The sequence below is a fragment of the Lonchura striata genome, chromosome 4 (genome assembly GCF_050655825.1).
Source record: "Lonchura striata isolate lonStrDom1 chromosome 4, ASM5065582v1, whole genome shotgun sequence".
Taxonomy (NCBI): domain Eukaryota; kingdom Metazoa; phylum Chordata; class Aves; order Passeriformes; family Estrildidae; genus Lonchura; species Lonchura striata.
This window is the reverse complement of record NC_140706.1, coordinates 46,977,793-47,003,159: the sequence shown is the minus strand read 5'-3', so window position 1 is coordinate 47,003,159 and position 25,367 is coordinate 46,977,793. Positions and strand designations below refer to the sequence as shown.

The following is a 25,367-nucleotide window of genomic DNA, read 5'->3' as shown; positions in this document are numbered from 1 at the left end:
ATTCCTGTTCTTTCCTGGTGCTGCCATTTGGCAATACTCACTGAGATACTCAGAAAATAGTGCTAAAATTCCTCCCTGGGCAAATGTTAATACATTCCATCAAGTTCTGCTTCCATACAGCCAGGAAGCTTTGTGCTCCTCTGTGCTTGATTTCAAAGTTATTTAAGGAGTTAATCGGCATTATTCAGCTGCACTGCAAAGCCGTGCGCTGTGCAGGGTGAAGCTGCATAGCTTCAGTGCTGGAGAAGCAGCTCTGGTTTGTGGAGACCCTCAGCTGCCCATTTCCTCAGACACGGGCCTGGCATTGTGGAGGGAAGAGAGACATCTGTGGCAGGACCACAGCTGCCTAAAGCCCCAGCGCATCCTGCTCCAATGTCAACTTGGTTATCAGAGCAAAGACTTCTGGTGGGTGATACAGGAGCAGGAGCTGAACCACAACTTCTGCACTGTGAAAGCTTATTTCATATTGGGCCAGGGAGGTTTCAGCTCGCCACAGCTCCCAGCAACTCCCTACAGCAAATTCTCAGGAAAAGACAGTACAATGAAAAATCATGTTTGCGTCCTTCTGCAGCTCCCATACATTCCCCTTGGGGCTCCAAAATTTCCCCACAAGCAAATGAATCGGCCCGCTTTCAGAAGAGCAGATGATGTAGCTAGGGGGACAAACCCTCTCACTGAGGCTCCATAGCCACACATTTTTGCTATTTCTACTCTCATCCTTCCTTTTGCCCATATTATCCTCTGAATCTTCCTGGGAATCAGCTCCTCAAGATGAGAACTAACTCCATACCCCCTGCTGTAGTATCCCCTGCCATGCAGAAACACACAAGGAATATCCAAAATTTGGGCTAGTCCTGCATTGTTCCTAGCAATCCAACTCTCTTGGAAGAATTCCTCGTCATTTTCAGATATGTTCCATTGCACAAGTTGCCACAAAATGTTTATACATTGCATCCTCCGACCTATTTAACACATCCAGCTGCTACAGAGGGGCAGTTGAGCCAGGAAGAAAGAAACCCAGACCCCAAGAACACATAAGAACAGACAAAAGGTAGGTTGCAGAAATCCTGTATCTTTCCATACCAAGTTTAATTCATGGGTGTTGGGGAATGAGAATTAAATCCAAAACTATCTTCTGGATGAATTTACAACATGGAAAAATGATCTTCAGTCACCTCCTCTGTTACCACATTCCCATCAAACAGTCAAGAAAGCTTTGCCACCCCAAAGCTAGTCTTCTTAGCCAAAGGAAAAAGCCCCACACGTTAGAAAACAAACAGCTGTCTCCATCTCCCATCTTCAGTACCTGCACGAGGCTCAGAAACCACCAAGAGATATCTCGAGCGCAGCGGATGCACATTCACCAGGTGTTACTGCGGTTTGGCACCATCACCCGCCACTTCTCCTGCAGCCACCCCAACCCACTGCTGCGCCTCTCCACTCACCCACCTATCTGATAAGAACACATACTGCAGCACGAGGCTCCCACCTGAACTTGCAATTAACACTCTCCTGCTCCTACTAATACAATTTGGATATAGCAGTTGCTAGTGAAATAAGAAAATTAAAAAAAAAAAGGGTGAGGAGAATGGGGAAGACAAGACCTCTCTAACAACAGATCTTGAATCCTTCTCAAACACCTCCTGTCTAAAAGCCGCACTGAAATTAGACTTATTTTTTTTATTATGGTTTATTAGGCAAGTTGTGTCTGACTACAGATTTGTACTTTTAATTTTACAAAGCAAGGTTTTAAAGCATTCGTTTTTTTTCAAAAAAGGAAAGGTTTGGTTTTTCCCCCTCTACATATGGTGATGAAAGTAACTTTTTTCTCTTTCCAGGAAAGCCTTGCTCTCCCTTCTCATACATGGTCCTTGTCCTGTGTCTGGAAGCCGCTCCCCAGGGGCGCATCCCCGGGGCAATTTGCAGTCAGCAGGTCCTTCCAAGGTGGAAAAAAAGATTCAGCGCCCCAGGGCGCTTTTTTAATCCTGGCTAACACCTCCAGGCAACAGATGCATCAACAAGAAGCGTCTTTGTCATGCAAATAGCAGGGCTCAGGTACACACCAGGCACAAATGGCTGGGGACTACCGACACCCCAAGAGGCCTCTGCCTCCAGTGCTTGCTGATCTCAGCCGCTCCTCGCCCCCAGCCCCGGAAAGGGGAGGCAGAGCAGAGCCGGAGGGCAGCGCCGGGACCCCCGGAGGTGAGCGCGGCGCGGCCGGAGCCGCGGAAAGCCGCGGGGAGCGCAGGGCGAGCGTGTTCCCTCCTGGATGCCGCGCTCTGATCTCGCGCATTAAAACCCAACTGTCAGCAACGAGCCTAGCGAAGATTACAGTTCAATTAAACAAAAAAATTATTTAATAACTCAAGCGTGTAGGCTTGTGGTTAAACTGAAAGAACTCCGGGCTTATGTCAACACTGCAGCCCTGCAACAGCACTGTTTTATTGAAATAGTGGTGCTGCTGTAACATGCAAGAGCAGCACTGAACTAAATTAGCCCCTCAGATGTTCGGCAGGCAGCTTTACAATTAAAAACAAAACGCGTTTTCCCCCGTTCCTCCCCGCCACCACACCCGCAAAGGGCAGTTCCTCAAGAGCCTCTGCAAGATGATATTCTATGGGCATTGATGCCAGATCTGTAATAAGTGCCAGCCCCACGGCAAACATATATGGAGAAAATCCTTAGTGAATAATTAAATTGGATTTTGTTGTTCTAAGCCATGCACCAGCACTCAGGACTTTCTTAGGAAGGTAACAATGCAAAGAGGGGTAAAAAAAAGTCTGAAGTTTCCTAGTCCTCCAAAGGGCAGGTTTGAGTCTCCATGCTCTCTTGAAAAGCTGCATGCTTTTCCCTATGATACATCCAAAAGCAAGTTTTATGTAGAACAACGTTTGCAACAACAAATATCAACAGACTGTGATCATCATGCTTCACCCAAAATGGCTGTGGGCCTCTGTACTGGAATTTACACACAATACACAGCTATAGAAAACAATATTATTGCATGAGTTTTTGCATCTTTCAAATGCAGATCCATGTGTTTCACAGTGCCAAAGCACCCTGTCATTCCGACTCCAAATATACACTAATTTAACATGTTTCGCTGCTGTCAAATTACCAGTACAGATCAGGCCCCCTTCTTTTTGTTTTGGAAGTCAAATGCCACAGTCCTGAATAAAAACCAAGAACATCACAGAGCAAAACAATGCTGCGACAGAGACCTCCAAGAAAAGAAATCTAAGAGCCAGTAAGAGGGAAAACTGCTTTATGACAGGGAAGTAACAGCATCCAACTCCTCCTCTCACAGCACGCACAACGGCAGAGGCATTTTTCCAGCACGATGCCTACAAGCAAATTGTTTCCCGCTCCACTCAGGTTCTACTAATATAATTTCCACAGCTCCTTTTAACAATGCCTCTCCATTGCTCTATATGTACACCAAGAGGCTTACAAAAATAAACGGGAATTGAATATCCAGAATTAAAAGTACATTAAAATCCATTAAGCATGAATCTACACCAGTGGAAACAGAGGGATCAACCTGGAAGAATCAGTGCTCGCCACAATGTAAGGGAAGGCCTTAACTACTGCATCATGGTTGATATTAATTCCTAAACAGACATTTCACAATTTCTGGCTGAAGATACAAAGTATGTTTCAAAGCAAGGCTGCCAGATAGATAAAGCCTTCACGCAGACCAACTGATAGTGGAAATAAATATCAGTCAGCAAAGAGCAATGCCACATCTGAAGCAAAAAAAAAAAAATCCAATCTTCTTATCTTACTGTCATGTAACTTTAGCAGTTCTGCTTCTAGCCCTTGATTTTCCTCAACAAACAAAGAGTTAAAACCAGAAAATTCACATCTGTCCCAGTCACTACAAAGACAGCATCTACATCATTCTGCCATACATTATCCTACAGCAGTAAACCAGAGCTCCCCCCACAAAGCCCCCAGCCCTGTTCTCAGACATTTATTTCAGCTTTTCCACTGTGATCACAACCAGCACCTCTAAGAGCTCTCAAACTCCACAGGACAGAGGCTCTGAACAGCAGAAGCTCAACCTTCATTGTCACTGAAGCTACCCAAAAGACCCAGTTGTAAACAGGCTCTGCAAAGCAAACAGGAGGAAACCCAGCTTGCCAAAACCAGCCTTTGAAGAGATAACTCACTGTTCTGGGGATGGGTGGCGACAGAGATCCATTAGGCATGTATGGGTCGTTATTCATATTTGGCATCATGATATACCCAGAATAACCAGAGTATGATGGTCCCTTGCTGTATAAGCCATTGTCTGGATGCTTTCCTATGGAAGATGAAACAATGATTACATTATTCCCCACATATGCATTTCCCATGAGTTAGAGCACTCAGACAGGTACTGCGCATATATAAAAACATTCTGCATGCAAATGTTTCCTTACTCATGGAAATTACTGCTGACAGAAAATTATACAAAGCAATTTGTAAAAACATTTTTTTTAGGAAGAGCAAATTCTTAAAGGAGTGAGTATTCTTGGTGAGTTTACATTTAAAATACAGAATAGCCTCAAAATAAATAATTTTGCTAATACTCATTGAAATCAAAGTAGATACATTAGCGACATCACATTTCTCAAGTAGTAGTTTTCCCCAATTTTATATATGCTTCTAGGATCTGTCAATTCAGAAGTATAGCCAGTATGGGTTTCCAACATCATTGTTAGGAAAGGGAGGAAAAGACTGTGGTAACTAGATATAATCATTTCCTTCTCTTGCTGAGACTGTGTGTGCAGCAAATAATTAATTTCTGACTATGCTCATTGGGAAAAATTAAAGGGCAGGGGGTGGCTTGGAAAGAGATCCTAACAATTTGGGAGGGAGGCTGTTAAGCACACATGGTACTACAGTCAAGAGGGAAGCCCAATGAGGGAGGCTATTTGGTAGGAAAAAAAAGTGTTTGGGCCCAGGTCCTGCAAAGAGGATGATCAGGTCTCCCACCTATATGCCCACTGACACAGCTACTACTTGAAAGTAATGTTTTAAGAAGATGCAGAGCTGAAAACTATCCAGAGTTGAACACCTCCCCCTCACTGCCCAAATGCTACAAGCATGGACTTCATTGCTTTTAGGTTGCTTAATTACAAATTTGGAATAAGATGGCCAGAGTCCTGGAAAGCACCAGGACTGAACTCTCTCTGTCTTTATATGGAATTTATAATTTGGTTTAGCTTGTGATGATAAGCATTTGATTTTAATCATAATCTCATCCTTCACAGCACACATTCTTTGCATGCATGTCCAGCTTCCTAAATGATATTTGATGAACTCTGCTAGTTCCTCTGTCATCCTCAATCAAAATTAACCATTTGATACATTAAAAAATGCAGGAGATCTGCTCATACTTAGATTTGAAAAACAGATTTAAGTGACCGACTTTAACTATGGGGGAAAAGCAAAGGGTTTCTGAATACAACTGTAGACTGTATGAGTGAAGAGATAGATGTATTTAAGGTAATATCCTAAAAATAGTTACTTCTTCAGTGAAGATCCATTTGGCCTACTGATCAGTTTCTAAACAACTGTAATACCATTTGGTCACTCAAGATAAACATGCTGCGCGTTCATCTCCTTTTTAAATGCGCTCTGAAAGCGCTCTGGCACTCCTCTCCCGCAAAAGATATTAAATTTATGTTTTCCAAAAGAAACCAAGTTCCAGTTTGAGGACTGTGTGGTGGGTCACAGAGGGACAATATCGCAAGATGGGACTGTGCGAGTCTCACCTTCCTCGGGGTGTTCTCTGCCTTTATCATGGTAGGAATCCTGTGCTTGAGTCTGCCTGGAAACCTGACCACAAGGAATCCACCACCAGAGAAGAAGAAAAAGAAGAAAAGTCATTGTAGGGATGCTCGGTTATCAAACACATTACTACAATTTCTTGAAGGAAGAGAGGATTTTAAAGCACAAGATTAACATCTTTCTTTTTCCTCTTAAGTTGCTTGGAAGGCAATTGTACCTGAAATGTTTGCGTTAACTATTGTTTTATGACAACGTGAATAACTACAGGGCTTTGCAAAGCATTTCTAGCAAAAGCACCCTGCATAATTTCTGGTAAACATTTGGCGCTCTGGCGGTCAAAATGCTCTTGGTAAAAAGATACCAAAAATAATAATGAAAATCAGGTTGCCCTCCTTAGCAGATCTTTAGGGGAAAAAAAGAAAGAAAATATAAAAAAAAAAAAAAGAAAAAAAGAAAATTAAACAAAATTTTTTAAAAGGCAGGTTCCCCACTCGCCCTGAAGTTATTTTAGAGTCGGGAATTTCTTCCCAAACAGTTTTATGCAAATCCCTTAAAGAGTTTACAGCTAACGCTCCGACCCCGCTGCTTTTACTGAGGAAATTTCATGGCTGCTGGAGGTCTAATACCACCGCACCGTCGGGGAACTCGCGGCAACTTTCTCGTCCCGGGCCGAGGCGCGGAAAGGGCTCTGCCCGGCGCACCTCTGGAGACAGGATTTGGGGTGGAATGACTTCTTTTCCTATGGGAAATTTTTCCCCGGTGCCCCGCCGAAGCTCCCTCCCCGCGGCGGCGGCCGGAGCCCGCCGGCATCCGCGCTCCTCCGCCCGCGCTGCCCGCGGAGCCCCCGCGGCCGCGCACCTCGTGCCCGTTGGCGCCGGGGGCGATCTCCGACTCGTTGACGAGGGAGGACTTGATGTCGGCCAGGTCGCCCTCCTCCTCGGGGTGGCTGATCTCGGCGAAGATCTTCTCTTTCTGGGGGTCCCCCTCGTCCTTGAAGGGGATCATCTCGTCGGTGGCGCAGAGCTCCGGGTCCCCCCCGCCGCCCCCGGCCCCCGGCAGCTGCGGCATCCTCACGGCAGCGCGGCGTCTGCTGCGGCCGCCGGCCCGCCGCGGGAAGGGGAGCGGGCGGAGCAGCGGGGGGAGGAGGAGGAGGAGGGCGGAGGAGGAGGAGAGAGGAGGAGAAGGAGGAGAGAAGAAGGAAAAATCCCGTGAACTCCTCGGGGTTGTTCTCGGCAGCCGGAGACCCCCGGCTGTCCGCCCGCCCCCTCGGGGCCGAGGTACCCCGTCTTCCGCACGACACCGACGTCCCGGGGACCCTCGCCCCGACGCACCGCACGGCCGGAATAGGTCGAATACGCCCGCCCGTGTCCCGACCGCGCCAGGGACCGCCCCCCCGGAGACCAGACCCCCCTCCATCCCCCCGGGACCCGGGCTCACCCCGGGGGCGAAGAGACGCGGAGGGGAGGGGAGCGGAGCCCGCCCGCGTTTCGCCTCCGAGTGAAGTTGCCACCACCCCGGCGGGACCGAGTTAAAATGGCTGGGGGGAGGCGGGCGGGAGGAGGGGGCGTCCCGGGGGAAGGGGCCGGCGCTGCCCGTGCCGCGCACCCACCGGGCCTTTGTCCGCCGCTTCGTTCGCGGCCCCGGGCACGGCTGGGCTCGGCTCGGCGGCACCGCGACGGGCGGGGGGCGGGGGGCCGAGGGAGGGAGAGCAGGAGGGGAGGGATGGAGCGGGCGGGGAGGTGACCCCCCCGCCCCGCTTCCCTCCGCGCCCGCGGGCAGGGGAAAAAGTTGCCGGCGCGGCGCCCCCGGCCGCCCCCGCGCTCAGCGCCCGGCGCGGGCCTCCTGCCGCAGCCGGCGGGCGCGGCGCCCCGCGGGGGGCGGCGGTGGGGCGCGGGGCGGCGGCGGCAGCGCAACTTCAGCATCGCTCCCGCCCTCCCTCCCTCCGCCGTCGGGGCGGGGCGGGGCGGGGGCGGCGGAGATGAAAGGGACCGCCGCCGTGACTGACACCGTGTCCGGGCCGGGAGGGCCGAGCGGCGGGGGCGGGGAGAGGAGGGGGCCAGGGCCAGCGCCAGCGCCAGCGGGGAGGGAGGAGGGGGCGGGAGGGAGCGGGTGCGGGGCTGCCCCCGGGCAAACTTTGCTCTGGCTGCGCAGAGTAGCCTCTCTGTGTGTCCGTGTGTGTACCTACACGCACACGTGTATGTTTGTGTGTGCGTGTCCGTGTCGCGAGGGGTGCTCCGGGGCACTTGCCGCTCCTCTCCCTTCCCAGCCAAGAGCCCGCCGAGGAGGGCACGGGCACTAGCTGCATCCCCGGGAAGGGCGGACAGACCTGCTTTTTTAGGGCCGCGTTGTTGAGCGTTCCCCATCGCCACATGGCGCTGCTCCGGTGTGGGAAGTGTGCGATGGGTTGACCAGGCTCTGCCCGCGCCCGCATCGGAAGAAGGGCAGAATTAAGACATCCCCATTGAATCCAGCAAGTGCCCGGCAGAAACGACTAGTAACTCCCCGAGAGACGGGGAGAAACCTGCCGGGGTGAGCGCGTCCCAGTTTCGGACCGGTAAATGGAGCCAGAGCAGTAACGGAGATTCACCCCTCCACCCTGTCCCGTTCCTCCTGCACCGCGCTGCCCCGTTAGCTCCCGGCTGATCCGGCATTGCCCTGCAACAGGGCACGGATGCAGTAAAAAAAAAAAAAAAAAAAAATATCCGGACAAAAGCAGGCGCTGCTCTTGGGGAGCGTCAGGATCCGCAACTTTTATTTTGCGAACACGATGGGCGCACATTTTGCAGGAAACAACTTCCCAGTATTTTGGCATCGAAAAAGTGCGCTTTGTGCTTTGCACATGCCCCGTCAGGTTGCTAAACCTTCAAGCGCCGGGAGCCGGAGGAACGGGAACATGTGGATGCTCAATCCGTTTTCGGCAAGATGCCGGGTTCGGCACGGCGGCACTGCCAGCCGGGATGCGGACGGGCTGAGTCCGGCTGCCCACGCCGCCGCACGCGGCTCTGCGTAATCGTCCTCGAACGGGTAATTAAAATCCAGCTGAGAAATTAGACCCTCCAAACCCCGAGAAAGGGAGCAAGGTAGCGGGAAACGGGGGATGGACTTGACAAGTCGAACAAGTGCGTGAAATAAATGATCGAGAAAGAAAGAAATTAGAAATGTTACTTCTGGGAGAGGGTTTAATTGTGCAATGCTCCCCAGCTGCAGGGACACCCCCCTCTCTCCCGGAGACGGCTGCAGAGAGGCGATGGGGAAGCGGTTGTTTGGAAAACGACTGAAAACTCGGGGATGGTTCCTGAGCGGAGATGTACATCTCCGCATCCCTCCCGCCCCTCTTCCCTTTCCTGGTGCTCGGCGGGCACCGGACACTCGGGCCGGGCAAAGCTGCCCCGGGATGGTCGCGTTCTGAAAAAAAGACCTTCGCTGAGAGGCTGAGCATTGCAAACCGCTCGCCCGACGGGACGGGGCGGCGCGGCCCGGGGGCAGGCAGGGACCCCGCTGGAGGAGCCGGTAGCGCGGCCACTCCTCTCTTTCATTACCGTGTCCCTCGGGAAAAGCAGCCTCCCCCCGCCCCTCCGCCGTGCCTTTCCGTGGGCTGGAGTCTTTCCCGGATCGGTTTTTTGGTGGAAGGATTTTGAAGGCAAAAAAGGGCCCGGGTGGGGGCGGCGGGACCGGGGCGGGGGAATGTGTGTTTGGAAACCATAATGATTTACGACAAAAAGATAAACTCAGGAAACGTCAACTCCAACGTCAGATTTGACTGGAGACGACACAAAGCTGTCGCTTTGCTCGCAGTCCTTGGGGCACGGCCGGAGGCGGAGGGCAAGGCTCGGGGTATGGGGACGCCCCATGGTGGCTCCGCTCTCGCCCCCGGCGGGACCCGCCGCCCTCCCCGGGCCACCGGGAGCGCGCCCGCCGCCGTGCCCGGCACCCGGCTCCGCGGCGGCTACCGCGCCGTTTGGTACTTTCCTAGGGGTGATTTTTGCGCTTTAGATGTTTCTTCTTTCTTCCTCTTTTGCTTTTAGCGCGAGTTTGTATCTTCCCATGGTTTTTTGTTTTTTGTTTGTTTGCTTTGTTGTTTAATTTTGGACAGGTTTTGTTGGGGTTTTTTTTGGTCGTTCGAACGGGTTTTAGCGTTTCAGAGGGAGTTGAGGAGTTTTTGTTTGTTGGGTATTTTTGCATTTTCAGCGTTGAAGGGACCCGCACTCAGCACTCCCCGACGGCCAGCCCGGGCTCAGGGCGGGGGGGTGAACGGAGAGGGCAAACGGGCCCCGGGGTGGGCTGAGCTCCAGCGCTCGGGGCAGCGGGACGAGCCCCGTGGAGCTTCCGGGGGGCTGAGCGGGGAGAGAGGGGAAGCGGGGTGCCAGTGACGACCCTTGCGGGCGCAATACGCGGGGCGGGGGGACACAGGACACTCGCGTGCGAAGCGGGTCCGCCGCCGGCGCCCCCTATATAGGGAAGGGCGGGAGTGGGGCGGGGCGGCGGCGCCTTTGATGTCCCGCCGGCGGCCCCTTTCATCCCCCGCCGGTCCCCCCCGAGCTCTTTGTGTGACTAAATTTGGCAGGAGCATGGAGGCGCGCCAGGGCGCCCACGTGTGCGCCGAGCTCCCAGCTGAGAGAGCCGGGGTTTTCTTCCGGGTAAGGAGACAGCGGGGGAGATCAAAGAGTTTGGGGAGCTGGAGCCGAAATGTGCCGTGGAAATAAAGTAAAATTAAATAGATAAATAAATAATAGAAGAGGGGAAAAAAAAATTCCTCCGTCCTGGACGCGTGCCAGTCAGATGCAAGGGGGAGCACATAGTGGTTGTGGGGAGCGGCGGGAGGGAGGGGGAAAGAAAATATTCTCGCAAAAGGGGCTTGCAGTTTTCTGAAAATTAAAAAAAAAAAAAAAAAAGAATAAAAACCAACCAACGAACCAAACAGACCAAGCCTTTTGTTTAAAGCCGCCGGGCTGCGGAGCCAAGCGGGCTCCGCCGGGATGAGCCGCCCGAAAGCGCGTCCAGGAGCGCGGCCGGGAGAAACGGGCAAGCAGCGGCTAACACCCCCTTCTCCCGCCCGCCAGGCCGGTTCGGAGGTTCGAAGGAGTCTTCCTAGGCAAACCCCCCGTGGTTTTTTCTCCCCCTAGGAAGCGATGTGGCCCCCGAGGGGTGGGTGCGCTGGGGGCCAGGCGCCCTTTGCGGCAGCCCGGGCTGTGTCCCGCGGCTCCCCGGCGGGCACCGCGCTGCTCGGGGACAGCCGCGCTTCTTGCCGAGCTGGGCTGGCACAGCCGGCTGCGCCACGGGAATCCCCGGGGCCCCGCTGCCGCCCTGCGCACCCTGCCCCCCCGGGCCTGCGGGGATGGGCACCCGGCTCTCGCTGCTCCCTCAGGACTGCAAAGCACATCAAAGAATGTTAGCTTTTAGAATTTCTCAAATCGAGTCTTCTCGGTGCCTTTTCAAGGCAATGTGACTGAATTATGCGTGTTCCCCGGGTCTGCGTTTGCCACCCCATTTAGATAACATCTGTGATTTATGTGCAAGTTGAATATATAGGCTGAATTCCGAAATTCCTTCTGAAGCAAATAAATCCTCCTCCTTCAGGACATGGGGTGAGCAGGGCCAGAGCAGGGATGTGGTGATTAGCCCGGGCTCTGCAGAGTTACCGCTGGTGCCCTGCACATCCCACTGCTGCACAGCATCACTGGGGAGCCAGCCCTGGGCTGCCTCAGGCTGTATGGATGTGTTTGCAAATATGGACCTGTTCTGTGCCTCTAAAACAAGGATAATACTTCTAAGGCATTTTTTGACTCTGTGAGAATAAATGCATTGTTGTGTTTAAAGAGACTCTCCTGACGAACGCTATAAGGAAAGCTGTAAATAACCGATCAGGATTTTTGGGGGGGAAAACCCAGCATCCTCCCTCACTCGTGTTGACCAGGCAGACAGTCCTTTGGTGGTGCAGTCCCTTTGACAAGCACAGTGTCCAGATATCTGGCATACCTTTGGATTTGGGTCCAGGTTGGGATTGCAGACACTGTGGCTCACACTCCATGGCCTATGTCCAGCTGCTTATTGGGGTGGGTCACCTGCTGTGAACTCCAGATGATGTTGATGCCAGTTCCTGGTTACCTTGAGAGAACTTAGGTGTGGAGGTGTGGAGGGGATTTCTCATTGCACTTACGATCATTCCTGTCATGGTGGCTGAAAGGGATTCTTTCCAGCAACCAAGTCAAGAGAATTCTGCCAAGTGAAGGGAGCTACTCTGTATTTGGTGCAGATTATATTTTAAATGGAGAAAAAAACCAAAAAGGGAATACTATATTCTGGTTTTGAAGACTCAGTTATTATGAGCCTTTATGAAATACGGATTCATTTTTAAAATTTATAACAAAGGGCATCCTGGCTATGTTTCTAGCAGCTATATCAAAGAGTAACTGCACTTCTCATTTAAAGCTACTTTGAAAGAGATCACATGTAATAGGTATTAGGATGTTAAGAGTGTATATGTGCTTTTTGCTTTTTAATTTACACATCCAGCTTTCCAGTTCTGGGATGCCATTAATGTTCTTAGCCCAGAATTACTCTATTTAAAGAGCTAGGTTTTCTTAGCTCTTGCAACAACATGGGCTTTATGAGATTTGAGTAGGAAATCTTGCCAGTGCATTTTTACTGTTAGAGCTTTTGTTTAGAGGAAGGCATTGGTGGCTTAGATCTCATGATGAATGTGTTGTTATCTTATTTTGAGACTTAGGTAGTTGGTATTTAGTGGCTGCTTTTTTTCTTTCTTTTTTCTTTTTTTTTTTTTTTTTTTTTTTTTAAGTTCTAGATAAAATACAGGGCAAGTGGCATGGTTTATTCAAATAAATGATGACACAAAGTAGCTTGCAAACTAACCCTTACATTGAGCAGTGCCATTGCAGGATTATTTCTGATGACTCATCAGATCAGATAATCCAGAGCATGTGGATAAAAAGGGACGCAGGACTCCAAACTAAACCCAGAGAGCCACGCTTGGAAAAATGCAAAATGTGAGGTTAATGTTGCATTAAAGGTAAGACCTGAAAAGAGCACAGCAATATGCTGCCCCCCAGGAGGGATTTTTAGCCTGGCATTTTTGAAAGGACCAAAGAGATGTTCAAAGGGAGTGGAGTAAAATATCCCTGAAGGGCCCTTTGAAAATCCAAGCTTTAGTAGTTTTTGTGGGATGCCACATAAATGTGAGATTCAAGCTGAAGAAATGTGTTTTAATTTCAGAGTAGCAGTTTTGCCCATTTACGTCAACATTTCCTACTTTCTTTGAGGGGAAGTTCTGCTCCTGAAAAAATAAATGTTATACGTGTCCCAGAACGGATGAGATTTTCTGTATCTCCAGGAGCCACGATGCCACACCCAGGGCAGTGTCTGTGGGTAGGCTTTCAAAGGCCCCTCCAACCAAGTCCTGCTTCTGCACCTCTAGCTTGGACTCAGAAGTGCTGGTGAGTGTCTCATGCTGCAGCTTCTTGGATGCACCAGGGAAAGCCCCTGAGGGCCTTTTGCTGGGGTTTTGTGCATGTGTCGTTGGAAGCCTTATGCTGAAAATGTTTATTTCTATTTCTACTTGATTGTACAGTGCAAAATTAGTATCTGGAACCCCATAAATATATGAGGTGTTTTGTAAAGCAGTCACCCTCTTACAAAGCCCTTGGTTTGGCTCTAGCTTGACCTGTTTTGGAATCCAGCATACACCAATTGATATATTCTGCCAAATATATAATGAACGTGCAGAGCTGACTGTGCACCAGTGTTTTCTTCTGGCTTTTGAAATGGCGATAGTTCCCCTTCTGTGCTCCCAACGAAATCAAAGCATCTTGTAATCCTTTGCTTGTTTTTAAGTGACAGTAGTCCTCTGTTCCCTGACAAATATTGCCAGCAGAAGCCTGGTAGCTCCAGACAAGGTCCTTTGAAAGAGGTGGGAGGGGAGAGAGGCTCTGCAGGCAACTTTCCAGCAGCAGCTGTGCACTAACGGCATGGGGGTGTGGGAGGCTACTCCCGGGTTAGTAAGACAGTTCAGCAATGCAGTGAATGTGTGCTCGCAGTACATGACTCCTATTTACTTTTTTTTTAATTCCCTGACCTTTGTCTGACCAAATCCATCGCCAAAATGCAGCTGGATGGGCAGGGGGAACAGCAGCCAGGCTGTACCAAGGATCTCGCTGTGCTCCGTGAAACATGTGGTGCTCCCCCAGGGAAAATGTTTAAGGCAAGTAACGGCGTGGCAAATTTTCTTTCTTGCTGAGAAAGTTATTTGGAGTTGGGTCTTACTTTACTGTACCATCTCTCACTTCCCATGGTAGTTAGTGCATTAATTTGCCTGACAGAGGTATTAAACTGAAACAGCTGAATACCAGTCAAAGGCAGCACTGTTTGACTGAGAAGTGCCAGAGAAAGAGGAGTTTGCAGGAGTCTGGGGTATTGTTCAGAGCCTTGTGATCTCATCATCACAGCTTCACAGTTTCAGGTCTGGTAATGATCTGAAAATACAACTCTTCCTGGTGACTGGAAGGCGGAGAGGCACAACCTATAGGCACAGCAGTTATGGCTCACCTTCTGATGAAGTGCAAGATCAGTCTGAGTTGCAGCTGGACATTTCACCTTTAGCTCCATTTTCCTTTGAGTGTGTCTCATGGACTACATGTGTCCATGTGCAGGGGAAGCAGGCAGTTTTGGCTTGCAATTAAGAGTTTCAGAAAGACTCTCTAAGACCAAGGGAAGTAAAGAAATGTGAGCAAAAGTTCTGCAAGTTCTCAAAGGAGAACATGACATGCAAGGAGATTTCAGTCAAATCCTGCAGAACCTGATTCATAATTGTGCTGGAGCAGGGTCCTACAGATGAGACCCCATGCTGAAAAAGAGCTGATGAGGGATGACACTAGGGACAGTGTGGGGTACTGGAGAAAACTGTAAGTGAATTGTGTCACTTAAATTCCAAAATTCCCTGTGTGGTGCTGCTTGGAGTCTCCCCAGACCACTTGTGGTTCCTGCTGAGCTCAGCCAGAGTGTGGGTGCTCAGGCTGTCTTCCAATAAGTTCTTGCTAAGGAAGAGAATGGTTTCTTCTCTGCTGGAGAAGGGTAATGAGAGAGGGGGACCCTTTAGGCTGGCTGGGCTATTGCAGAGCGTGGAAGCAAGGGTTCAGATTGTGGCCCTTGTTGCTCACCTGCCAGGTTACACCATGACTGATCAGCGAGCTTCTGGCATATACATCTCCACAGAAAGCTGTGCTTTCTCCCCTGTTTCTACCTTGCCTCCTCTGCTGCTTTGTGCTGGTCAGAAGGAAGGAGCAGCTGCAAAAGTTGCACATCTGGGGGAGCCTCCAGTCAGCAGCTGAGCTGACAGTCCTTCCCCACACAACAAAACAAGAGACTCTGGATGATAATACTCTTCCTGGCTAAAAGACTTTAATAACTTTTACTAACTTCAGCACCTTTTTAAACAATGTGTAATTAAATTATGAACTTTCTTCCTGCAAGATGATATTGAGCCTGACAGGATGAATGGATTCAGAAAAGGATTAAGCAAATTAATTTTGTTTATGAAACAACTGCTTGGATATAACTTCCAGCTTCAAAAGTCCCTGAACCTCCAATTGCAGGCAGTCATTTGGGGCACACGGAAGGTGATGCAACAGAGGAGTGCAGATTGGAAAATCAAAAACTGCAGAAAATTACTCAAATGCATGCTGTGATGGAAAAATCAGAATCTGAATTTGCAGCATGCCGTCAGTCACTGGCCTCAAGCTATAACCAAGATTGATACCAGCTGATGTATGCATGCTGCTACTTATGTTGATAATGAAATAAAACTTTCCCTGCTTTATGTGTCTGTCCCTTGAGGAATTCCGTTTTTCAGACCTCTCTCACAGCCAAGACTATTTTTTATTACATTTATTTATGTTTGCTGGCTGTGAAGCATCTAAATAGTGTTTCATTAAAAAAAATCTTTATACGAGAAAGATCAGAAGCGTTCCGTGGTATTTATTTTTCTTTAAAGAGGGTATCTTTGGCATGCAGACAGGCTGTGGCTCACCATTATAAGTTAGCAAAGGATCATCCATTTATTAGCTATTAGCCATAACCAGAATAATATTAGATAACTAGTTTTTAATGGGATTTCATTTCATGTAAGATATATTATCTTGGATTTCAGTAAGGTTTTCTATTTTTCCTTGAATGCAAACAAACACCTTGTTATTTTGAGTTCTCTACCTCTTAAATACTGTGCATTTAGCCCTGATATGGGCATAGGATTCACCAGATTATTCTGCATTAGAAGAGTGCTATCTTTAGTGAGAGCAATTAAGGCAAAGGGGCTGCAGGCCAAAGCACTGGAGCTGTATAAGGATAGTGGAAGCTGTAGATTAAGCTGTATATTAATTACTTCGTTCCCTACTTGGAGCTATGAACAGTGAATTCTTTAATTTAACGTTGCTTTTTTTAAGGTAGTTGGTGGTTCATTAAAACCCAAAGCATCAGGAGGTTTTGCAGGTAGATATTAAAATGGTGAAACTACTATGTTTTGAAAACAACAGCTGAAGCAGACTCCAGAGGTAGATCCAGAGGGAGGGTGCAGGGCAGCACTTGAAGATGTCCAGGTGCATTGCTTTATGTAAACTCTTGCACAGGGCTGTAATAAGATGGATTTACTTCATCCACACCCTGACCTGGGCTGGAGATTTGATGTTGTGTGAATGAATGTCTGGTTTGGGCAGGAAGGTCTCCCCTCTTGCTCCATTCCATGGTTTATGGAGCTGCCCACACAGTCCCTCTTACACATGGTATGCTCTCCAATTTAACAGGTTTCTGCTCCAGAGAATTTTATGCTCTGGAGGGAGTTCATACCCTTCAACTTATTTGAATTATCCTCATCTAGGGAAATAAATTCCTTCAGCTCATTCTCATCTCTCAGAAGTTCCTTGTCCCCTCAGCCACAATTTTGTCTCCCTTGTTACTGCTGCACATCCTCCCTGTGGACTCTTCCCACAGCTGGGGAAGCCTGCAAGATCCCCTGGGGCTGCTCCTGATTTCCTCCAGCGCCAGGGCAGCTGCCTCTTGCCCAGTGCCCAAGCAGGGGAGGAGCCCTATTAATGTTACTTTGTTCAGTGGATCTGGGTCTTGTCAAACAAACCTGTGGGCCTTCAGAAGTCCTGGCTCTGACCTGGGAAACAGGTGGCACCTTATTAGCCTTTTCAAAGGGAGTTCTCCTGCTCTGCTTTGTAATTTAGGCTCCTGTGTTAAATATAACTCAGAGTGGAGCCATGCTGCAACCATCGTGCTTGGGCCAGTGCCTGCATGTCAGTTCAGTGGGGCTCTGCACAAGTGCAAGAGCTCCCACTGGGCATCCTCCCACCAGGCTGAGGGTCTCTGCCTGTGGTGGCTTTCATCTGTCAAGCAAGGAAAGGATCCTTTGTGCCTTACTCCCATCAAAACCACAAATACCCTCTTGCTATATGGTAGCGGAGGAAATGGCAGCAGCAGCAACGCTTCACACCGATTCTGAGATCCATCCCTACCACAGAGCCACAGAATCAATGACATTGGAAAAGACCTCTGAAATGACCGAGTCTGGCCTGTGACTGAGCACCACCACATCAACCAAGGAATGCCACCAAGTGCCACATCCAGTCTTTTCTTAAACACCTCCAGGGACAGGGACTGCACCACCTCTACGTGTAGCCTATTGCAGTATCCACATTCCCTGATAACAGACATCAGTGTAATGTAGCTTAATAAGTGTGTAATAGTTAACATTTTACTTCTCTGCCCCTTTTCTTCTGTCAGGAGTCTAAATGCCAGCCATCACCTGTGTGATGTGAAAAATGCATGGCTTGGGATTGACCCGGGGGCTGAGCTTCCTTCAAAATTGCTGTGGGGCAGGAGAATCCCAGAGACATTAGCTACCATCAGGCCAAGGAAGAAAGAGTCCATGCCTCAACAGGATTGTTGGAAGTGGTTCCACAATCTCTCCCTGGAAAGGCAAGAGGCAGCCAAACCAGGATATTTTATTTGTTGTTGCTGCTTGCCCTGCCTGAGTTGAGACCACTCAGCTGTGGGACAATGTGAGCACACCTAGCTGGGCTTCGCTTTCCCTCAGCAGTGAAAGGCTTTGTGCTGTGCAGGTTGTTGTGCTAGGCTGTCCCTGTAACCAAAGTGCTTATCCCAGGAGGGATAAAGAGTCCACCATCTCTTTTGTAAAGGTGAGTAGGTCTGACCATTCAGACACACCAGTATAACCAGAAGGTGTTATCAGTAGTCATTTTTCAGGAATACTGATTTATTTAATTGACATAGAACTACAAGGATAGCTCTCTAAGTTTGTAAGGCTTTAAAAGCTCAAACCAAGTGAAATGGTTCAACGAACACAAACCTGCTCACTCAACTCTGTCAACCCAGCTCCTCTCTCAGAAACTCACCTCTGCTGAATGCAGCCTAGAAAAATATGATTTACAGTCCATGATGAACCTTTGCTGATGCTGTCCTGGGAAAGGTGAGAAGAGCTCTCCATAAAGCTGAAAGAGCCTCACAACAACTACAGTACACAGGAGCCTTTGCTCCTTCAAATTTCTTAGCACAAGCACAAATTTCATAGCACCTGGCACAAGCAGCTCTGAGAGATGTGAGATGTGATGGCTATGGAGTAGTGCATGCAGAAAAGCTGTGAGCCATTTGGAGCAAAAAAACCCATAAGACACCTGAAAGTATGATGTCACATGAAAATATCAGGGGCATTCAATAGTAATTGCACCTGCATGTTATTTATCAGCCATGTTTTGGGGTTTTGCTGGCCTTTTTCTTTATGTGCATGAGGATCTGCCCCACTTCTACATTGCTACCAAATTCTTAAGTTGTTTGACAGGATTTGGTCAAGTACACCATCCCATCAAGTTTGTGTGGGTTTTTCTGTGTTTCAACCTAGAAGTATTTTTTTTTCAGCAAGATTTTGGAGTAAGATTTATTTTCAGTTTCTTTGAGGCAGTTTGGAGCCAGAAAGGAACAAAAAAGCCTCCAAACACCAAAGGAAATGGTGCCACTGAACAAAGGGTCTCTTGTTTGTAAACTTCCATTTTAAAGTGTTGGTGCATATTCTACTGGAACAGTTTTTCATTTTTCACTTATACAGCCCAATGTTTAAATACTAACCTATTAAAGAGCCAAGTGCTTTTTAGGGCCCTTTGGAGTGTCTTTTCAGTGCTGTGTCTATTTCTGAGAAAGCTGAGTTGTTTTCACTCCTGCATATCGATCCTCTTAGATAAAGTATCCAAAGAGAGAAAGGAGAGAGTGTTTCAGTTTGCAGAGAAGCACGGCTGAAGAGATGGAGCTGTGTCCTGTAATCTGTCATCTGCAGAGCCTTCATCACTGAAGGATTCTCACTGCATGTTTCTTTCAGCACAAGAGCAGGACTCTATTTCAGAAAAATAGCAACCCAGGAACAAAATAAAATTTAAAAAAAACAACACTCCCTTGCTCCCCCCTCAATTTTCATTTGAATCTAGATGTGGTCTAACCAGGAGAATTTTTTTTTCCCTGCACTTTTACTTTAATATTTCTGTCTGTGCCTCTCTCTGCCGCCAAAGCTAAGTGTTTGCTGAATTAAATAAACCATGCTGCATTGACAGAGCTCATGAATGCTGCTATTGTCACCAGAATCCCTTTTGCTGGTTTGACCCCAAATTCTAATGCCAACTGTGGTGCAGTCATAAGTGAATAAGAATCGATCATGCTGACGAGACTAAGAGACTCTCCAAAAGGTAATTTTATAGGCTGGATTTGTCACCACGTGGCAAAACTTTGGATATGTTACATCTGGTCTGGTTTGGAATCACTCCTGTCTGTCAGAAAAGTTTTTTTTAAAAAAGTAAATCCTCAACACATTCAAGAAAAGCTCTTGTCATATGGCTAAAAGCCCTCAGGTAGTCATTTCAGTTATAGGGTCATTAATAATATTGGATTTAATGGGTTTCCAATGTTTGCATAATGCAATAGGGGATCCACAAGGAAATGGATTGTTCCTATCTGTATTGTGGAGAAGAACTTAGGGCTGATACAATATAAAGTCTCTAGGATGAAAAATTAGTGTGATTTCAGAAAAGATAGTTTCAAGATAGTTTCTTAAGTCCTGGACAGGAGAGGTCTGAATTTTCAAAACAGAACTGTAATAATTAGTCTCCTAATTTTGCTTGTCTTAAATGCCCATGTGCTGTTGTATATTCCAGAACCACATATTACTGAGAAGTTGATATAAAATATTGGGTCTTCTCTTTTTTGTGTGAGGTCTAGAGACAAATGTCTAACTTAGAATCCAGTTGGTCTTTGTCAAACTACCCAGGAAAAGAACATCCCACCTCAAATCCTATGCCATTATTTCCTCTGACTCCTGTTGTTACTTCTCCTTGTGGACATGCTGAGCAGCAGCTGCAGCAGAGGAGTTGCTTTGGGTGGTTCTGGTGAGGAGCTGATAGTTCAGACCAGTACTGGAGTTCCAAAAGTGGCATTGACCTGTGGGTTGCAATTTCTTTTCCAACACATTTGCATGAGGCAGCACGATAACCGTTTTTAGCAATGTTTTCCTCTTCATTTTGTCTTCCTTTCTTACAATATAGCACAAAACTCTCAAAACTCTCTCAACTCTATGGTTGTACAGAGAGGTGCTGCACGAATGACTCAAGCTGCCTGCAGACACCGCGTTCCACTGACACGCATCCTCACCCGAGAACTGGGGTTTCTCCCAAAATGGGCACTCCCTGTGGGAGCTTTACAAAAATAAGGAGAATTTTCTTCTTCCACCTTAAGGCATGAGGAGAGGTATCACAGTCTGTAATACTTTTAGGTTTGTACGCAGAAGCTCTGGGCCATCAGGGCTTGCTCTGTTCTGGCTCTGGTGTCTCGGAGGATTGCGGGAGCACCAGCTCTCCTGAGCTTTGGAGGCAGTGCAAGAGCATGGCAGGAGGAAATCCCTTCCTTCCTTCCTCAGCCAGGGGAGGCAGAGACCTGCAGCTTTTACAAAATCCCGTGTTCAAACAGTGATGTCAACCTTGCCATGGCAGTGGTCAGCAGAGCCCAGGTTGCCATTTGACTCCCGCTGTGCAAGAAGAGGCTAGTACAAACCAAACTGATAATTCACATCCACCAGAAGTCCGATTGCACCTCAGAAGTGACTCTTTAAAAGCTTTGGAATAATTATTTCACCTGTAGTTGGGATTTTTTTCTCCAGGCTTGACTTACAGTTTATAAATATGTGAGACAGGCGATTGGTAATTCAGTTTATAGTTTGTATGAACCCTGAAGCTTATGTCAATGCTGTTATCTATTATAGAAATGCAAAGATGCTCTTTGATGTGTTATTCTCAGTGACTTGGGAGGATAAAGACAGAATACTCTATGGGCATTTGTAAAAGAAATTCAGAAATTGCAAGTCTACTAGAACCTAATAACATATTTTCATTTATTTTTTTCTCCTTTCCAATATGCTTGATTACAGTAACTTAAAAACAAGAGAAATATTGCATCCATCTAGATTTCTGCAGTAGGAGAGCCCAAACTGGCTCCCCTGCTATGCCAAAAGCCCTTTTTTGTGTATGCCAAACATGTTTTGTATTATAGCAGAAGGGAAATTTGGTGCCACAGATGTAGGATTTATTCTGTTGGACAGATTTCCTTGCTATAGGAGCACCTCCTGCTGGCTCTGCACTGCGCTGCCCTTGTTTCCCAGACTTGGGAATAAAAAAGGAAGCCACGAGAGGAGATAGGGAAAATGGTAATCGTGGGAGCAGTTCTGCTGCTGTGAAGGGTGATAGGGAAGGCTCCAGTGGCTGACACATCCCAGTCTGCTACAGATGAATATTTCTATAGTCCCTACTGGGGTGTTGGTACTCCACTAACTTGGTTCACTGTCTGCCCCCACATGTCTGCAGTGACCCAGCTGAAGCCCACAGAACAGCTGGGAGTAAAACTTGGTAATAAGGAGGTGAGAGAGAGCAAAAAGACATTATGTTTGTCCCTGGTAGCTTCAATTTGTCAATGAAAAATAGCTCAGAATGCTTTTCCACGCTAAATGCCTTTTTTTGTTGTTTTTCTTTAAAGAGGAATGTATAGTGGCTTTATGGTCATTTTAGTGAATTTTGTTTGAAAATATAAAAGCAAGGTATTAATATGTCCTCTTTGATTACTGCCACAATAAGCAGCTTCAGTGGTTTTTTTCCAAGCAATTTCTTCCTTTTCTTCCTTGAAGGTTTGTTTTACTTTTTTTTTTTTCTTTTTTTTTTTAGGAGGCAGTAAATAAAGTAGCTTTAAAAAATAAATAAAGTCAGCCTACAAATGATATGTTAGAGCTAAGTGAAATAAGCTAACCTGACCAGAGAACTTTTCTTCCTTGGGAAACTAAACCAGTTGAAAATACTTGCTGTCATTCTGATGCACAAGAAAAATAAGTCCAAAATATCAACATTTTTCCCCGGAATGAGAACACTGCCAGCTCTGACATGTTTCCTTTGGTGATCAAAGCTCTTGGGATGGCTGGAGACGACATAAAGAAAACGTGGTTTGTTCATTTAAATGCAGTGGGTGGGGAGTATGAGAGAGCGGAGTGTTGTAGGGAGCAGGACTCAAACATAAAATGAGCAGTAAAGATCTGTTCATCAATGCCTTTTCCTAGTACTAAGCATTAGCACTGTGGCAACACTTAAAGGCTCCTGTTATTTTTATTCCTATAGTCTGTAAAAGGGCTGCTGAAATAGCACCAGTGAACAAGCACAAGGAGACACAGACCTGGTCTCTACAGCAGTTAAACTTCTGGTTTACAAAGAGACAACCCACGGTTTATTAAAAAAGCATTTTCTTCTTTACTACCCTATTCTAATATTTTGACACACCCTAGTGGGAGCCCAGCAGGCCACTGCAGGGCCGTGCTGTGCCCTGATGTCACACACTGTCTGGCTGTGTGCCCCCGGCTGTCCCTGCAGCCCCTCCCTTGCTCTTGGCACTTGGGGCTGGCAAGATCTTCCTGGGGACAGTGCCACCATGGTGAGCAGCAGGGCTCAGGTGACACCCATTGCCAACGCCCAAGAGTCAGCCCAGGCAAATGCTCAGCTGGGACAGTGCCCTTGGTCCTACATCCTGTATGGCATACATTTTACAGGAAGAAAAATTGGGGAAAAATTCAGAAATACTGTAGAAAATGGTTTAAAACTTCTCTGGAACTACTTTGGTAAATCTTGCTGCTTGTAAAGCCAGGCTCCTTTTATCTCATAGGAACTGAAAGGCAGAAGAAAATTATGACTAATATATTTTTAAGAATTAGAAAAAATTACCTAACCCCACATATTTGGAATATCAGAATATTACCATTTAAGGCTGTGATTTTCAGAAGAGCTTATGGGATTGTGGCACCCAGACCTACTCTTGTCCCCATGGAAATGCATATTAATTTGCTATCAACTTCCATGTGAGGGATCAAAACTCTTCAGCTCTCACTGAATTTCCCTGGGAGGCTGGTGACTGTTGCAAAAATCCCAGCTCAAACCTCCTAGCTGTCACTCTCTTTTCAGCAGAAATTCAGTGACTACTGCAAAAATCCCAGGCTGAACAGCCCGATAACTCCTGGCTTCCAGGGCAGGAAGCAAACTGTGCATCCTACCCAAAACCAGCAGCAATCTCTCTTCTCCAGTTTGGCACTTTTGCCTGTTACATCCCTCATGCTGGACAAATCATGACCTGATTGTTGAGCCTGGTGGTGATCAGATTGTGATGGGTTTCTGTTACTTGGGCGTTGAGAAGAATCCATGTCTGGGCGAGAGAAAGCAATCCTTGGTCTGGTTGTAGCGATCTGTTTCTGTTAATTAGCTGCTGTTTTAAAGGTGTCCAAAACCAGGAGATCTCATGAGCTGGGCTAGGGCTTGAAGGTGGCTGGGGCAGTCATAAACAAACATTCCCATCCCATTGAGCTGCACCAATCCATCTGTACAATTTGACTGTCTCTGTGTGTGAGGGTGCTGGCATGGGGGTGCACACCCTGATGCATGTCACACATGCAGTTTCTTCTGCTTGCAGAAGAAACAAATCTGCTTTACACCAACAGCTCTGTATCTCTGCTTGTTTGACAAAAATATTACTTACAAACACATAAACCTGCCGTGCTTGCCTGTGCTCTCAGAGCAATGGTAATTACATCGATTTTTGGTCAGTCCTGTCATATTTACTCCACCAAATTGATTAACCTATGTAATGAGTACAGGACTGTGACCAATGCTGACCCCACATCAAAGCCTGATATTGCTGCAGTGTGCTGACCTGAATTTTAATTGTTCAGTAGGTTTTGTAATTAAACCGTAAATGTGCTAAAGAAGAGATTAGGCATTTCAGCTAGCAGTGTATGTATTTTTTCCCAGGTGTGCCAATTGTGTACATTATAAAATGTCCAATGCCTGCCTCAATACACAAAGATCTAACAACATGCCATTTCACAGATGACTAGTGCTTCTTCTATTTTTTTTTGGATTGATATATTAAAATATGGAAAAAATGTAATTTGCATCCTAAAATTTTCTATATACAGTATTGTGTAGTACTAAAGCTCTTTCATAAAGATATATAAATAAACGAACAACGAATAAATTAGGACTTCAAGTCTCTGTGAAGTTCCCACAGGCTTGTACACTTGGTCCTCAGAGTCCAAAAGAACTACTGCAGACAGATGTGTTTTTGTTCTTCAGGATCATCAGTGTGGTACATCTGTTGCTTCAGCCAGTGGCTATGCCAGACTTGAGAGAAAACACGTTGCTCATTAAATGAAGACAACTATCATAAATAAACGAGAACATTTGGAAAACTACCCATGCCTCACTTTTGTTTGAAAGAAACTTCTCTTTTGGAAGTTCTCGCAGCATAAAAGAGAGGAACTGCACTGCCTCATTCCACATGATTCTTTCCTCTTTCATTTTTCTGGAGAAAAACACATGTTTCAACATCTGGGTTTCCAGCAAATGTTGCCTCCTACCTCATGTGCCTGCTCCTTTGGCAAGGAGAAATCCAGTTTCTCTGTTGGTGCAGTTCCCTGCTTTATTTTCGACCACACAGAGGAGATGGAACTAGAAGGAGGTGGGTTAATCTGGAATTGGGTGGGTTGCGCTAGAAGGGAGCAACTGAGAAGAAGATTCATCTTTCATTCATAAATTTTTGTTTGAAACACATGGGGAGAATTAGGAGTTACATTTTCATCTTAATGAGCTGCGACTTAGGAGACTACCTTGAGATTTCTTCAAGACCATGAACCTGGTTTGAAACTGTTCTTCTTTGGTGTGCTTGTACTTCTCGCATCTTCCTGTGATCTATTCCATCTTCCTGTGATGGGTGTCACCAGGACTCACAAAAGGTGATTGACTCTGTGGGTTAGATTGTGAACAGAGAGCTTGGCTGAAGGGAGAGCAAGACCAGGTTTCTTTCCTACAGGAAGACTGTGATGCATAAAGAATAATGCAGGCAAGATGATAAAATGTGGAAGGTTTGGGGAGTAGTAGTCTGAGACACAGGCTATTTGTCTCATAAATTAGGTACCCAGAGTTCATCTAGAATTGGTGAAAAAAAAA

General features: G+C 47.2%; 1 protein-coding gene and 1 long non-coding RNA gene across 17 annotated transcripts in view; one reads left to right on the top strand and one right to left on the bottom strand.

The window, feature by feature from the left end:
• Positions 1-7,590, bottom strand: part of LEF1 (lymphoid enhancer binding factor 1) — a 70,648-nt gene extending 63,058 nt beyond the window's left edge. For 4 of the 9 annotated variants that reach the window (XM_021525491.4, XM_085578098.1, XM_021525493.4 and 1 more), the window contains exons 1-3: positions 6,637-6,867; positions 5,763-5,826; positions 4,173-4,306 (exon numbers count right to left, since the gene is read on the bottom strand). In XM_021525491.4, coding sequence (XP_021381166.1) covers positions 4,173-4,306; positions 5,763-5,826; positions 6,637-6,846 — 408 coding nt within the window. In that variant the 5' untranslated portion in view covers positions 6,847-6,867. Of the gene's footprint in view, positions 1-4,172; positions 4,307-5,762; positions 5,827-6,636; positions 6,868-7,215; positions 7,313-7,387 lie in introns of those variants that run through there. The other 5 variants (XM_085578099.1, XM_085578100.1, XM_085578102.1 and 2 more) reach the window with 4 other exon arrangements.
• Positions 7,591-7,649: 59 nt separating this feature from the next.
• Positions 7,650-25,367, top strand: part of LOC146767620 (uncharacterized) — a 151,153-nt gene continuing 133,435 nt past the window's right edge. For 3 of the 8 annotated variants that reach the window (XR_014954850.1, XR_014954847.1, XR_014954843.1), the window contains exon 1: positions 7,650-24,879. This is a non-coding gene — a long non-coding RNA (uncharacterized LOC146767620). The remainder of the gene's footprint in view (positions 24,880-25,367) is intronic. The other 5 variants (XR_014954851.1, XR_014954848.1, XR_014954844.1 and 2 more) reach the window with 5 other exon arrangements.